Raw genomic sequence first — 14,556 nt, forward strand, 5'->3', positions numbered from 1 at the left:
CCACTCTTGCTGGGAAAACTTCTTCCTACTGTTCACTCTAAACGTGCCCAGTTGTAGCTTGAGGCCATTCCCTCTTGTTCTATCACTAATTACCTGTGGGAAGAGACCAGCAGCAGCCTCTCCACAACCTCCTTTCAGGTAGTTGTAGACAGCCATGAGGTCTTCCCTCAGCCTCCTCTTTTCCAAACTCACCAGTCCCAGCTCCTTCAGTTGCTCTCCATAAGATTTAGCTGGTGGGGGTTGGTCTCTTCTCTCTAGCAATGAGTACCAGAACAAGAGGACACAGTCTCAAGCTGTGCCAGGGGAAGTTTAGGCTGGAGGTGAGGAGAAAGTTCTTCCCAGCAATAGAGATTGGCCACTGGAATGTGCTGCCCAGGGAGGTGGTGGAGTCACCATCCCTGGAGGATGTGGCACTTGGAGCCATGGTTTAGTTGTCATGAGGTGTTGGGTGACAGGTTGGTCTTGATGATCTCTGAGGTCTTTTCCAACCTTATTGATTCTATGATTCCCATATTGAAAACACAAGGGAGACTTTGCTCTGCCCAGAGCCCTGCTTTGGCATCTACTTTGCCTGTCCCTTTGGAAAGGATTGCAACCTTCCAAAGGCTAGAAATTCTCCTCCTTCCAGTCCCCAACACAAAAATAACACGCCAGCAGAAACCCTTGGGTCACCTCTTCATCAAGGGAGAATTCAACAGCAAATACTCTTACGTCTCCAGAGCTTGATGGTGGCCAGCAGAAAACGAGCTCCAGCTCAAACCCTGTGCAAACAATTGAACCATATGGGAATTATTTTCTGAGCTACTCAACATTTGTTCATTTGCAAAATATGGAAGGACAGAGGCAAAAAACTAGAAATTAGTTCCTTAGCACTGGAAAGAAGAATTCTGAGTTACAACTGAAAGGGTAAGACCCAAATTGCAAGACAAGGCTGGGGAGAGGCCTTGAGCACAGCCCTGTGAGGAGAGGCTGAGGGAGCTGGGGTTGCTTAGCCTGGAGAAGAGGAGGCTCAGGGTGGACCTCATTGCTCTCTACAACTACCTGAAAGGTGGTTGTAGCCAGGTGGGGGTTGGTCTCTTCTCCCAGGCAACCAGCACCAGAACAAGAGGACACAGTCTCAAGCTGTGCCAGGGGAAGTTTAGACTCGAGGTGAGGAGAAAGTTCTTCACAGAGAGAGTCATTCATCATTGGAATGTGCTGCCCAGGGAGGTGGTGGAGTCCCCATCCCTAGAGGTGTTCAAGAGGGGACTGGATGTGGCACTTGGTGCCATGGTTTAGTCATGATGTCTGTGGTGACAGGTTGGACTCAATGATCCTCGAGGTCTCTTCCAACCTTAGTGATACTGTGGTACAAGTGCAGAGAGCTCAGTGCTGTTTGCCACTTCTGAGAAGCAGAACAAATGAAATCCTTATTTATCTGTTTATTAAAGCAAGTATTTTGCCTTTTAAGCTCAGGGACGTTGAGTTTCTCACTGAAGTGCTTCCAGCTACACACAAAAGCAGTTCAATGTCCTTGAAATGCAAAATACAGCAGAAAGCCAAGGAGTGTGCAGAAACAGAGGACAGCTACTCAGGCATCATCACTTCCAGCACACACAAAAATTCCCAACAGAGCAAACACAGGACTGGAAGAGGAGAGGTATTGTGGAACTCCATCTTGATCAGAGGCTCACAGGATGTTAGGGGTTGCAAAGGACCTCGAGAGATCAAGTCCAACCCCCCCTTGCCAGTGCAGGACCATAGAATCCTGCAGGTCACACAGGAATGCATCCAGACAGGGCTGGAAAGGTTCCAGAGAAGGAGACTCCACAACCTCTCTGGGCAGCCTGCTCCAGGGCTCTGTGGCCCTCACAGGGAAGAAGTTCTTCCTCGTGCTGAGGTGGAACCTCCTCTGCTGGAGTTTACATCCATTGCCCCTTGTCCTATCCCAGGGTGCAACTGAGCAGAGCCTGTCCCTGTCCCTTCCTTCCTGACCCCCAGCCCTCAGCTATTGATAGACATTGATCAGATCCCCTCTCAGCCTTCTCTTCTCCAGACTGAACAGCTCCAGGGCTCACAGCCTTTCCTCCTCACCAGGCAGTGCTGCAGTCCCTTCAGCATCCTTACAGCTGTCCATTGGACTCTCTCCAGCAAATCCCTGTCCCTCTCCAACTGAGGAGGCCAGAACTGGATGCAATATTCCAGGTGAGGTCTCAGCAGAGCAGAGCAGACGGGGAGGAGAACCTCCTTGGATCTGCTGGACACACTCCTCTGAATGCAGCCCAGGATCCCCTTGGCCTTCTTGGCCCCCAGGGCATATTGCTGTCCCATGCAGAACTTGTTGCCCACCAGCACTCCCAGGTCCTTCTCCAGGTGAGGACACCTGCTTTCACTCTTTGGATACTTTCTCAGTTTGCAGACAAAAACCTTGCTTCCCCTACTCTTCCCACTCCCCACTGTTAGTTATCCAACAAGCAACAATCATAACATTTAAACCACTATTCTCTAAGCTCCACCAGACACCCAAACTTCCACGCTTCCAGCCTTCAGTTTGCAGTAAGCATTGATCCCTGTGGCTACAATGGTTCCAATGACAGTTGGAAGCAGTCTCAAGCTGCTCCAGGGGAGGTTTAGGCTGGATGTAAGGAAGAAATTCTTCACAGAAAGAGAGACTGACCATTGGAATAGGCTCCTGGGGAGGTGGTGGAGCCTCCGTCACTGGAGGTGTTTAAGAGGAGCCTGGATGAGGCACTTGGTGCCATGGTTTAGTTGATCAGACGGTGTTGGGTGATAGGTTGGACTTGATGATCTCAAAGGTCTTTTCCAACCTGATTAATTCTGTATTCTGTACAAAGTTGACCTGATTGACTCAGAGAGCTGCAAGGAGGTGCAAGGCTCACCTGATTCACCAGGGCTCTGGGCAACCTGATCTAGTGGAGGACATCCCTGATCACTGCAAGTGGTTTGGACTAGATGACCTTTGGAAGTCCCTTCCAAGCCAAACCATTCTGTGATTCACTCTGCTAGTGCAGACTAGTGGCCCACACTCCCACACCGAGGTTCTGTGGGAATGCAGAAAGAGCAAACCTGGGAAAAGTGTGATGGCAGGAGTGACAGTTACAAGGAGCCACAGGGAGAAATATTCTCCTTCTCACTGCTGGTGCTCCTTCTGCTGCTGGGGCCCTCTGAGATGGGAGGCACAGGAGGAATTGCATCTCCTTTGTTCTCTCTTTTTCCCTTGATGCTGTGCATCGTTTCCTTTTGTGTGCTAAAGGTCAGAGGAAGGAGAAAGTACTCCTGCAGTGAACAAGGAGAGAGAGGTCCAAGGCAGTTGTGGATCCATTCATAACAGGCAGGAGACTAAGAAGCACTAAAAAAAAAAAAAGTAAAATTAATCACAGGATATATTTGGTTGGAAGAGACCTTGAAGATTATCCAGCCCAAGCTTTGACCCAGCACTGAAGGGTCAACACTAAACCACGTCCCTAAGCTCCAGCCCTACTCACTGCTTAAGCAGCTCCAGAGATGGTAACTCCAGCACTGCCCTGGGCTGACCATCCCAGTGGTTGAGAAGAAACATTTCCTAATATCCAGCCTAAACCTCCACTGATGCAGCTTGAAACCTTTTCCTCTGGTCCTGTCACTTGTCACCAAGGAGAAGAGGCTGCCCCCTCCTCACTCCAACCCCCCTTCAGGGAGCTGTAGAGAGCAATGAGGTCTCCCCTCAGCCGCCTCTTCTCCAGACTGAACAACCAACCCCAGCTGCCTCATGTGCTCCTCATAGGCCATGTGCTCCAGGTCCTTCACCAGCCTCATGGCCCTTCTGTGGATGAGCTCCAGAGTATATCCTTCCTGTAATGAGAGGCCCAGAACTGAACACAAAACTGGAGGTGTGGCCTCACCTGGGCCGTTTCCCTCCCAGGTGTTTTCCTTCCGCTTAGGAACGATGTTTGTAACGGCAGAGGAAAGGGCTGCTGCCAGGACAGACCAGAGAAATCCACTTCTTGTTTTCATTTGGGGCTTTTTATTTGAAACTCATTGAAAGACCAGAACAACAGCACTTATAAAAGGTAACAAAGGATCTTCTGTTGCTTTCAAGTCACGTGTTACTCACAGACAGAAACGATTTTGTTCTCAGTAGCTTGTCGCGGTATCGCTCAAAGGCACCTGCCAACAGTGTTGGTTGCACATGCACTGCAGCAATGATGCATGCAAAGGAGGAAATGGGGCACTGCTGTGGTTGATCACCAGTGTCATTACCCTACCTGTATGTATGATGATGGCCACTGTACACACAAATGACACAGGCATGCAGCCGCAGAAACCAAGCATCGCGCTCATCGCCTCTAGTTTGACAACACCCTACGGGAAGGCTCCTCCAGGGGAAACAATCCCAAGTGGTAACTTCTGTTAAAAAGAGCTACATTTAGCCAACTGTCTACTGAACATTTAAAAAAATAGAACAATCCAGTCGGTTTTTTTTTTTGTTCTCCAAGCAGCAAACAACAATTCACCATCTTAAGATTGAGCAACTTGTAAAGAGTAAGACATTGAAACGCAGCCTCCGTGCTCCTCTTCCTCGGACTTACTAAGCTTAGCTTCATTAAGACACCCAGGGACAGGTGAAAAATAATGCACATGATCAAAATTTTTCAATTTCCATTAGCTCATCACAAATGTTTTAAAAGTTGGGATTTTTAGCCACCCATGGACTTAAAAGAGACAGGATCTGACCACAGTTCAGGCCGGATGAGCTGGCGGGCTCAAACCCACACGACGTTGTTTGGCCAAGGTACTCAAACAGCAAACATGGAAAACAGGCTTTCATCTCTCGAGCCCAGATTTTTTGATCCATCCCTATCCACATAAGGAACAATTTTGCTAGGGCAGGAGCATTTATTATTAAGTGTTTCACAGAACATGACAGAAGTAATAAAACATTTAGATATTGCTGTATTCTGGCAGATCCCGGCGTAGTCGTATCGCCTTCAGCTTCTCTACTTTAATTTTTGTTCTCAACAGTTCTTCTTCCAGTTGCTGCTTTCTTTTCAAGCCATCCCTTTTCTCTTGGACATACAGACCAATTTTTCTTTGATTTTCTAGTATGATTTGATGCTCCTCTTTCAGCATTTGTAGCATCTGCGGGTCGTAACCATACATGGGTCTAAAGCGTTCCCCAACCTCAAGCCTAAAGAACTCATCTCTTCTGGGTACAGGAGAGGGAGACATCATGACTCTCATGTCGACTGAAGACACTGATGTGGAAGGAGACCTTTCCATAATATGCACCAATTGGTGTTCCTCCTCTTGTTCCAAGTTCTCATTTTGCTGGGAGTCTATAATCAAAGAAGGAGGAGGTTTGACATCTTCTTCTGACTGCAGCTCCATCATGACTGTGGCAGGGTGGTGATCCAGCATTGCCGGTGGGGAGCTGGTGCCAGCAATAGTTTCTTTATCGATATTAGCACTAGAACACACAAAACCACATTTAAATAATCCATTCCAAACTGTTCTTTAAAGGTGCACCTGGAAATAACCAGAGCTTCATTTGAAATGCTACTCTCCTATCTCTGCCTAGGACCCTGCTTCGCTACATGTACACCGCCTCTACCCCTCCTTCCTTACGCCATGTGTACACAGCTTTGCCTGGTGCAAATTACACTACCAGGAAGACTGGATGCTTACACAAAAGAGAACCACCCTGGTAGGCCCTTCTGCTGACCCTGGAGAAGCAAGAAGGGCTACTAGTGACAAAGAGAATAAAAGCAAAGCAGTTGCAAGCCAAGGAAGTGGTAAAGGAAATCATCTATACAATATCTGATGTTACTTTTAGAGGGCATTCATTTAGACTGAAACATTTCCATCTCCCAAACTTATTCACCTCCTCCTGTTCTAATGTTCCCTGAGTCATGTACCCAAGTATCTGGTTTGGGTGGGTTTCTTTTTAATGTAAAACAATCACTCAATAACATTCCATTAAAAGCCTTGGGAGAAGAAACCACAGCCCAAATGCTGACCCCGCCACCAGCAGATTAGGGCATCAAGCTAATCTTTTCTCCTTCTCTTTGAATTGGTGATCTCATTTTTCTGAAGCTTCAAGCCACAGAAACGTTTCCATGAAGCACTCAGCCCTATAGTTCTTGTGCATTTCCAAAGTACAACGCCCACTTGATTCATCTGCCTTTGTGCAAAGCCCTGAGTCAGCAGCACCTCCAATCACCATTTGACATTACGTTGCCTTTGATGAGAGTACTGGCTCCGGCTTTTCCTGCCACTTCTCTGCCATTGGTCCTGCTTGAAACCCTACACGTCTGCACATCACTCCTTTATCCAGGTAAGGCTTTTTTTTTAAGCCAGATCAGCTTGTGTGTCTATTTCACAGTACAGATCTGCAAAGACTCATTTCAGCATGACTGGCAAGGCAGTACAGTGTAACACGGAAACAGGAATGTATTGACTTGGTACTGATACCGATGACACTGCATCAACCTAAACCATTCTATGAATCCATGAATCATGGCCACAACTGCCAAAAACAGGTTGCAGATACAGGACATTCCCCAGCCCTTGAGGAACTGAGCTGCTGCTAGCAGCTAAAGGCAGCAAGTGGATCCATATCCATGTTGGAGACAACACTCACATGGGGATGCAACCCTGGAGGACCCGAGTTGCTGTTCATTAAATTAGAGGGGCTGATGGGAAGCATAAACTACACTTTTAAAACTCCATGGGAGTACTGCAATTGACAAACACCATCTAGGTATCAAAATACTGTCCTGGTTGGCAGCAGATGTGGGCTGGCAAGAGATGTGGGTTCAGGCTCCCAGAAGCAAAGCAGATATTTAATTTGTACATCCTACTTCTCATGTAGATGCACTGACTCCCTCATCAAAAGGTGGCATGATCACTTCTGCATCTCACACAAGCTCCAAAACTATTGGTGGAAGAGAAGTCAGCAGCCATGGTTGCAATTTTCAAAGGAGCCTGGTTTGGCCTGACGTCCCTTAGCATGGCAGCCTGGTTTGGCCTGACATCCCTTAGCATGGCAGCCTGGTTTAGCCTGACATCCCTTAGCATGGCAGCCTGGTTTAGCCTGACATCCCTTAGCATGGCAGCCTGGTTTGGCCTGACATCCCTTAGCATGGCAGCCTGGCTTGGCCTGACATCCCTTAGCATGGCAGCCTGGCTTGGCCTGACATCCCTTAGCATGGCAGCCTGGCTTGGCCTGACATCCCTTAGCATGGCAGCCTGGCTTGGCCTGACATCCCTTAGCATGGCAGCCTGGTTTGGCCTGACGTCCCTTAGCATGGCAGCCCGGTTTGGCCTGACGTCCCTTAGCATGGCAGCCCAGTTTGGCCTGACGTCCCTTAGCATGGCAGCCTGGTCTGGCCTGACATCCCTTAGCATGGCAGCCTGGTCTGGCCTGACATCCCTTAGCATGGCAGCCTGGTCTGGCCTGACATCCCTTAGCACAGGAGCCCGGTTTGGCCTGACGTCCCTTAGCATGGCAGCCTGGTTTGGCCTGACATCCCTTAGCATGGCAGCCTGGTTTAGCCTGACATCCCTTAGCATGGCAGCCTGGTTTAGCCTGACATCCCTTAGCATGGCAGCCTGGTTTGGCCTGACATCCCTTAGCATGGCAGCCTGGCTTGGCCTGACATCCCTTAGCATGGCAGCCTGGCTTGGCCTGACATCCCTTAGCATGGCAGCCTGGCTTGGCCTGACATCCCTTAGCATGGCAGCCTGGCTTGGCCTGACATCCCTTAGCATGGCAGCCTGGTTTGGCCTGACGTCCCTTAGCATGGCAGCCCGGTTTGGCCTGACGTCCCTTAGCATGGCAGCCCAGTTTGGCCTGACGTCCCTTAGCATGGCAGCCTGGTCTGGCCTGACATCCCTTAGCATGGCAGCCTGGTCTGGCCTGACATCCCTTAGCATGGCAGCCTGGTCTGGCCTGACATCCCTTAGCACAGGAGCCCGGTTTGGCCTGACGTCCCTTAGTATGGCAGCCCGGCTTGGCCTGACGTCCCTTAGCACGGGAGCCCGGTTTGGCCTGACGTCCCTTAGCATGGCAGCCTGGTTTGGCCTGACGTCCTTAGCATGGCAGCCTGGCTTGGCCTGACGTCCTTAGCATGGCAGCCTGGCTTGGCCTGACATCCCTTAGCATGGCAGCCTGGCTTGGCCTGACATCCCTTAGCATGGCAGCCTGGCTTGGCCTGACATCCCGTAGCGCAGAAGTGCATTTTCTAGAATGAAAGCTTCTCAATACTCAATGGCAGACAAGTTCAGGAAGGCCAGAGCAATGTATTTTCCAATAATTAATCCTGCCACCCACCCAAACTACCTCAACTGAGGATTTTAAACCAAATTTCTACAAGTTGACCTGAAGCAGCTATTGCAAATAGGCCTTTCCTTCATTCCCTGAAGAAAATGCAGGGATAATCTTAATTCTATTTGCTGTTACTTGAGCTGCCTATAGTGTATCAGTTATATCACCTTACTCCCTCCTCCTCATGAGACAAAGCTTCACCTCTTCCTCTATACCCCTCTCTCACATTCCCTTTACTCCTCACACTGAGCATTGGGGGTATTATCCTGTGCACACATTTGCACTTGTTTTCCCCAGTGCTGACTGTAATTCTGGGTTTCCCCCTCTTCACAACCGCAGCTTCTAGTACAGCTTCCCTCCTCCTCGTTTGCTGGCTCCTGGCCAGCTTCTAGCCTGAGAAAAGTGGAAACAACCAGCTGGAGAAGCAGGTCACTCTGACAAAAGGAAACAGAGAGACACCAGGGAAAGAAAGTGAGAGAGGTTAAAAGAAGAAAGGTAAGATTTAATCTAACGTAGACTAGAGCCTCCAGACGGTGAAAAATCCATCTCTTGAAGCACAAGCTAGACAGAACTAGCAAATTGCCCAAACCTTCAGGTAACTCTGATGAGGCTTTTCATTTTCACTCTTTCTTGTTTTTTTTCCCTTGTAAGAGTCATTCTCTTAAGAGGAAAACAATTAGGAGGCAAAGAGGGAAAGAAGCAATTGAGAAACAAAAGAGCCGCCTGTATGGTGGTTACTAACGTCGCTCCTGACAACTTCACTGAAAGAAAGACAAACAACAGTTACCACAACTGGGGGGATGGTGTTTATAACCCTGAAGGCACCCGTGATTCACCAGGTTTTGTTTGATCGCAGCAAGCTAGAAATTGCTTAAAGGTGCGATTAAGAATCTGGATCCATTAGAAACTGTAGCTCCCCTCCTACGAAACCTAAACCAGATCCTGGTGAGTTAAACCCCAAAGCCGTGGGAGGTCAAACTGCAACTCAGTTAAAATGAGAGCTATCAAATAATCGTCTGTTTGGGCGGGGGGGGAGGGAGGGGATAATTCATCTTTTACAGTCTATTCTCTTCCTTCAGCACACAGTTATTGGCTGTTATTGATAGATGTATTGAGTGTCCCCAGGAACAACCATTTTGGATAAGCAATAATCGAAGTCAGTGCTCCCAGACTCGTGAGGGACTGCAAAAAGAAAAGTCGTGCTTGAATTACAGGAGACAAACTATGGACATCATTAGCTCTTAATCACTCACAGAAAAGGTCAGTGCTTTTTCTAAGCCAATCCACAACCCGAAGTTCTCACACCACCATTTGGTTTTGGTGGGGTTTTTTTGGTTGGTTTTGGGGTAGGGTTTTTTTTTAACTCCTTACAAAAGTTGGTAGTCAAGACACTGCAACCTTTATTAGAGCAATTAAAAGCCTCGTTTTGTTCCAGAGAATTCTTTGGAATGGTTTCTCCAGGGGCATTCACCAGGAGCAGCAGCAGCAGAGCCCCAGTTGCTTCAGACTTCTTTAAGCAGAGGACCCACAACAGCTTATTTTTAGAGGATCTGGCATGCTGGGATTTAGACAATTGTTACCATTCAGTTCAACCAGTGGCACCACGAATCCAGTTTGGCATGTGTGCACATGCCAGCTTTCCTGACAGCCTTATGCTGCTGCACCAAGTAGCAGCACATCTCATTAAAATACCCAAAGTTTCCTTCCCATTAATCTGCTGGAGAAAATAAGGGGAAAAAAACAACAACCCAGAGCTTTCATAAGGTTGCTGGGGAGTTACTTGACTTCTCCCCCCAACCCCCCTTCTCCCTAGCCTAGTTTTTTTATCTGGAGGAACCAAAACCTGACCCTGGCATTTTTTGATCCCTCAAGGACCAATACAGAACCAGCAGAGTGTTGCAAGTCAGATATGAGGGGCATTAGCCAGCTGTGGGAGAAAGCCTGCACGCTGCCTGCCTGTATTATGTCTGGCTCAAATCTAGACAGTGTGTCTCACTTTAGTGAGCAGTAGAAGGGAGGGGGGAAAAAAAATACCTACAAAAAAAACTTCTGGTGCCGTACCTCTCCATTCCTGCCTGTATTTAGACTGCCCACCGTACAAACTACTCGGGAGTTCAGACTGCAATTAGCTTTGCTCCAGTTTCAGGGAACCACCGTCCATGCAAGGAAAAGTATCAGTTAAAAACAAACATTTGCACTCACAAAGGCACTGTGGTGTGGAGGAGTCTTTTTTTTCCCCCCTCCTTTTTAAGGCTTGGGATCAGTTCAAATGCCACATGAAAACATTAGAGTAAAGCAGAGGGGGGAAAAAAAAAAGGTATGTGGGTAAGGTTTCTCAGCTCTGTCAGCTAACTTTATTAAAAACCCTCTCTAAACTAGTACTAGTTCCATATGTTGCAAAATGACTGCAGTATTACCTTAAATGGAGGAGAATAGCCATCACTTTGCCAGGGTTTGAATAATCTGCCTATTAAAAGGTAGGGGAGGGGTAGAGGTCGGGGCTACTATTTCTCCCTGGTTCCGTCTTAACCCTCACTTTCCAGAGTATGACAAAGACTCTGAGGCAGGCTTTGAAAAGAGAGAGCTGGGGAATAAAAAAAGGACAGAAAAGGAAAGGAGAGGGGGAGAAAAAAAAAAAAAAGAATGAATGCAGTGCTAAGTCACCACAAAGCTTCCTGTAAAACAAAAGCAGCATTATTTTGTCACTGCTCCCCACTTGGTGATTCTTCCCTGCCAAACGTTTCCTGGAGGAGGCTGAACGCAAGCAAAGCATTACGGGGTAGGTAGGAGGCGCCATCATTCGCAGTCAGTAACAGAATAAAAAGGAATTGTCTCACCTTGGAACACTGCTCCTGTCCCTTAAACACACATTGGAAATCTGTGGAATCATCTCCACAACTTTCTTGGTTGGCTCGGAAATGCTGCTTTTACAGTCTGAGTGAGTCTCCTTTTGCTGCAACAGCTCCTGCTTGGCATATTCTTTGAGCCTCTTGTAGAGGGTGCGCAGGCCCTGCGCCGTGCGAGGAGGGCGATCTACTCCGATGGCATTGTAGTTATCAGCTATGATGTCCCAGCACTTGTTTTTTTCCACTATTACGGAGTGCTTATTGGTGTGCTCCTCCAGAATTTTAACGTAGGGCTTCACCAGTTTTAGCAAATCGAGCTTTTCAGACAAGGTGAAATTAGAAGATCTGGCCTTCCCCACCATTGTTAGCTTTGAATTGAGCAGCCGCTCCTGGAGCCACCATGCAGTCCCTAGCTCCGCTCAGCTCTTTTTCACAAACAGAAAAAGATCAGGCTTAACTAGGCTAGTCTCATTTAGGCCCACGCCTACAAGGGAGGGTTTATTAAAATTCCTTCAGCTTAAGCTGACGCAGGTTCAGGAAATCTGCTTAAGCCAAGCCTGACCTACATAAGGCTTCAGACTGAAGAAGACGAGAAGAAACAAGCAAAAATACACTTTTGTATGAAGAGCCCGGGCACACGCGGGATTTAAAGGCATAAAGGTTTAACGATTAGCACGTTACCCAGCTAAAAATTACCTAATTTAGCCTGAGTAACAAGCTCTGACACATCTCCCTCGCTCCCTCGCACTGGAACCGCGCTGGGGGTGATTTTTACACCGTAACGACGTCCCCCGAAAAAAGCCGCGGCGGCTTTGTGCGGCGCGGCCGAGCGTTTCGGGGAGCGGGAGGCGGGCGGCGGAGCGGCGCGGCGCGGGCGGCGTGTGTAGCGAGCTCCCCGAGAGAGCCCCCGGCCGCCGCCGCGCTCCCGCCGCCATTTGCATAATGCTGGTCCTGCTGTCAATCAGGGCCGGCGGCTCCTCCAGCCGGCGAGGTTACGCTCAGGCGCGGGCTTCGCCGCAAAGCTCGGCTTCCCCTGCACTTGGCCGCCCGCTCCCGCCACCGGGGGCTTCTTAAAGAGGCCGCTTCCCTCGGCGGCCCAGCCCGCCGGGCGAGCCGGAGAGGCGGCAGGGAGCCGCCGCGCCGGCCCTCCAGCGGAGTTTCGGTGTCTCCGGGCCGCGGCTGTGCCCTGCGGCAACACCCAGGCGCTTCGCCGCCCCTGTCCGCGCCCTTAGGCCCGCCGGAGCGGGACAGGGGCACGGCCAGAGCCAGCAGCAGTACAGGCTACGGGCAGCCGAGAGAGAGATTCAGCGAGCGCGCTGCAGCGCCTGGATACAGGGATTTGCATTGTACCCACCAGCAAACAACCCCCTTTGAATAATCACGCTGCCAGGCGTGCTTGCGGGCTAAAAACCTGGGGTGCTTTCGGGCGGGTTATTCTTTTTTGGGGTGATTTTACCAACGAGGTGCATGCTCTGGGCGTCCATTTCTGCTCTTTGCTCCAAAGCAGCACCTTAAGCCAAGACTTCCCATAAAAAGGCTTTTCAATTTCGGTGGTCTAAACTAAACCCAACAAATCGGGAGAAAGGACAAGCTGCAGCTCTAAGGAAAAGGGATCTGGAAGAGGGAAAAGCAAACCCCCAAGTTTCACTCCTAAGGAGTGGAGGGGAAACAAACAGCACTGGGGAGGGTTAGTGGCAGCAGCTCTGCAAGCTCAACGTGTTCAGCCTTGAAAAGGAGCAGCCTCGAAGGGGGGGGGGGGAAGGAAAGAGAAATCTAATTATAGTTTGAGATCTCTTCGGGCTATAAAGATCTAGGTATAAACTTGTTCGCTCTAAGGGGAAGAAAAAAAAAAACCCAAAGCAACCTCAAAGCAGACACAAGCCGTATTCAAAACAAGAATGCAAACTAAACAAAGGCAGACTTTTAACTGCTACAAATCAATTAGCGCTTAGCATAACGAGCACGTTTGGAAGCGGTTCGGAGGCTTGGCTGGGCCCTGCCGCCTCCCACAAGGGCGAGCAGTCCACTTCGGCGCAATTCCTTTCGAGCCAAGATTAAATAAAGCATTTTATAGGCTGAAGTCCATTTGAGAAACTAAATACTCATGCGGTTAGGGAGCCCTGTGTACAAACCAGCGCTTTCAAACACCTAATCCTCCTTTCCCCACACTTTGCACTTTACTGATGTTAAGAGTAGTAAGCTGCTGGCTCTCTTCTGGGGTTGGGTTGATTTTCCTTTCCTTTCTTTGTTAATATAATTTCTGCACTTGGTTTTGGGTTTGCTTTTTTTCACTAATTGGAAAACCAAGAACTGAATATGCCTCAGTTTGGACTCTGGCAGAAGAATCATACTTAAGGAGTCACAGGTGAACCTAGGCTGTGCCCTCTGCCGCTGAAGCTCTTGCAGAGCCCCCCAGTCTCTTTAGCGACAAAAAGAAAGAAGGCAGTGTTAAATTGGGGGATTAAAGGCTTCTCCCCACACACCAACAGAGTCAGGCAGGAGAACTCCAATAACCCAACTGAAGGAAATTGAGCCCTCAGTCCAGCTGCTCCCAGAGCTGTCTGAAATACAGCAGCCCAGCAGAGAGATCCAGATGGAATGAGATTCTCTCTACATCACCTTACAGACTGAAGGAGGGGGTTACTGCCCACTGGGTATGGGACTCATGCCAGGATGAGTATTTGGGATTGCTGAAGGCATAGTACTGGATATTTTGAGGAAGAACCATAGACAGGAAAAGGGAGGAAGTACAGTGGGTTGGGATGGAACACACATAGGAAAATACTGGGGGGAAAAAGGATAAAGGGGGCCAGGTGCATGTAAACAGATGCTGCTCATTATGGTGGTCCAGCTGTGCCCTGTGCCTATTCACCACAGTTCATCCTATCCTCTTGTTAAACTACATTTGTAACTCACTCTCTGGGTGCAGGGATTCTCTACTCTGTGTGCATGACTCTATGTGGAAGCGTAAGCGCCAGCAAGCGGAGTTGTACCACAGGTCACGGGGGCCTGCAAACACAAACTGGAGCCCATGCCTGGGTCAGTGTGTGCTGGCTGGCAAACAGCAAGTCAGACTAGCCAGCAAGTAGGCTTGGGAGCCAAGAATTGGAGCAACTGGCAGTCTGGACCAAACCAAAAGCTACTGGACAAACGTGGGGAACTGGCCACTCATAAGGTGATAAATGCACACCAGCTGCCAGAGAGCCCCAGTGGAGGCTGGTGAGGCAACTGGGAGACCAGGGGCTCCAGGGAACAGCTACTGAGCGGAGTAAGAGCGTAGCAAGAGTCTGAGCCCTGCTGGAGGGATCCATGTTGTACACGTGTATTTCCCACAACAGGCTTTCATCCCAGTCAGCCAGTGCATGGAAGGGGTGAGGCCACCCGTGCTGCTTGTGTTTGCAGCAG

At 49.2% G+C, this 14,556-nt stretch overlaps 2 protein-coding genes across 2 annotated transcripts in view; both read right to left on the reverse strand.

Annotated features, from left to right (window-relative positions):
* The window catches only part of RAD54B (RAD54 homolog B), a 90,087-nt gene that overhangs the window by 55,230 nt on the left and 20,301 nt on the right, over window positions 1-14,556 (reverse strand). The window lies entirely within an intron of this gene.
* FSBP (fibrinogen silencer binding protein) lies at window positions 3,967-11,982 on the reverse strand. The gene is made up of 2 exons (XM_068164367.1): window positions 11,143-11,982; window positions 3,967-5,446 (listed from the first exon to the last, which is right to left on the reverse strand). The coding sequence occupies exons 1-2, from the start codon at window positions 11,511-11,513 to the stop codon at window positions 4,921-4,923; spliced, it is 897 nt and encodes a 298-aa protein (XP_068020468.1). The 5' UTR covers window positions 11,514-11,982; the 3' UTR covers window positions 3,967-4,920.

The sequence above is a fragment of the Melanerpes formicivorus genome, unplaced genomic scaffold, assembly GCF_026170545.1.
Source record: "Melanerpes formicivorus ecotype bairdi unplaced genomic scaffold, bMelFor1.0.p_v2 SCAF_79, whole genome shotgun sequence".
NCBI classification, from domain to species: domain Eukaryota; kingdom Metazoa; phylum Chordata; class Aves; order Piciformes; family Picidae; genus Melanerpes; species Melanerpes formicivorus.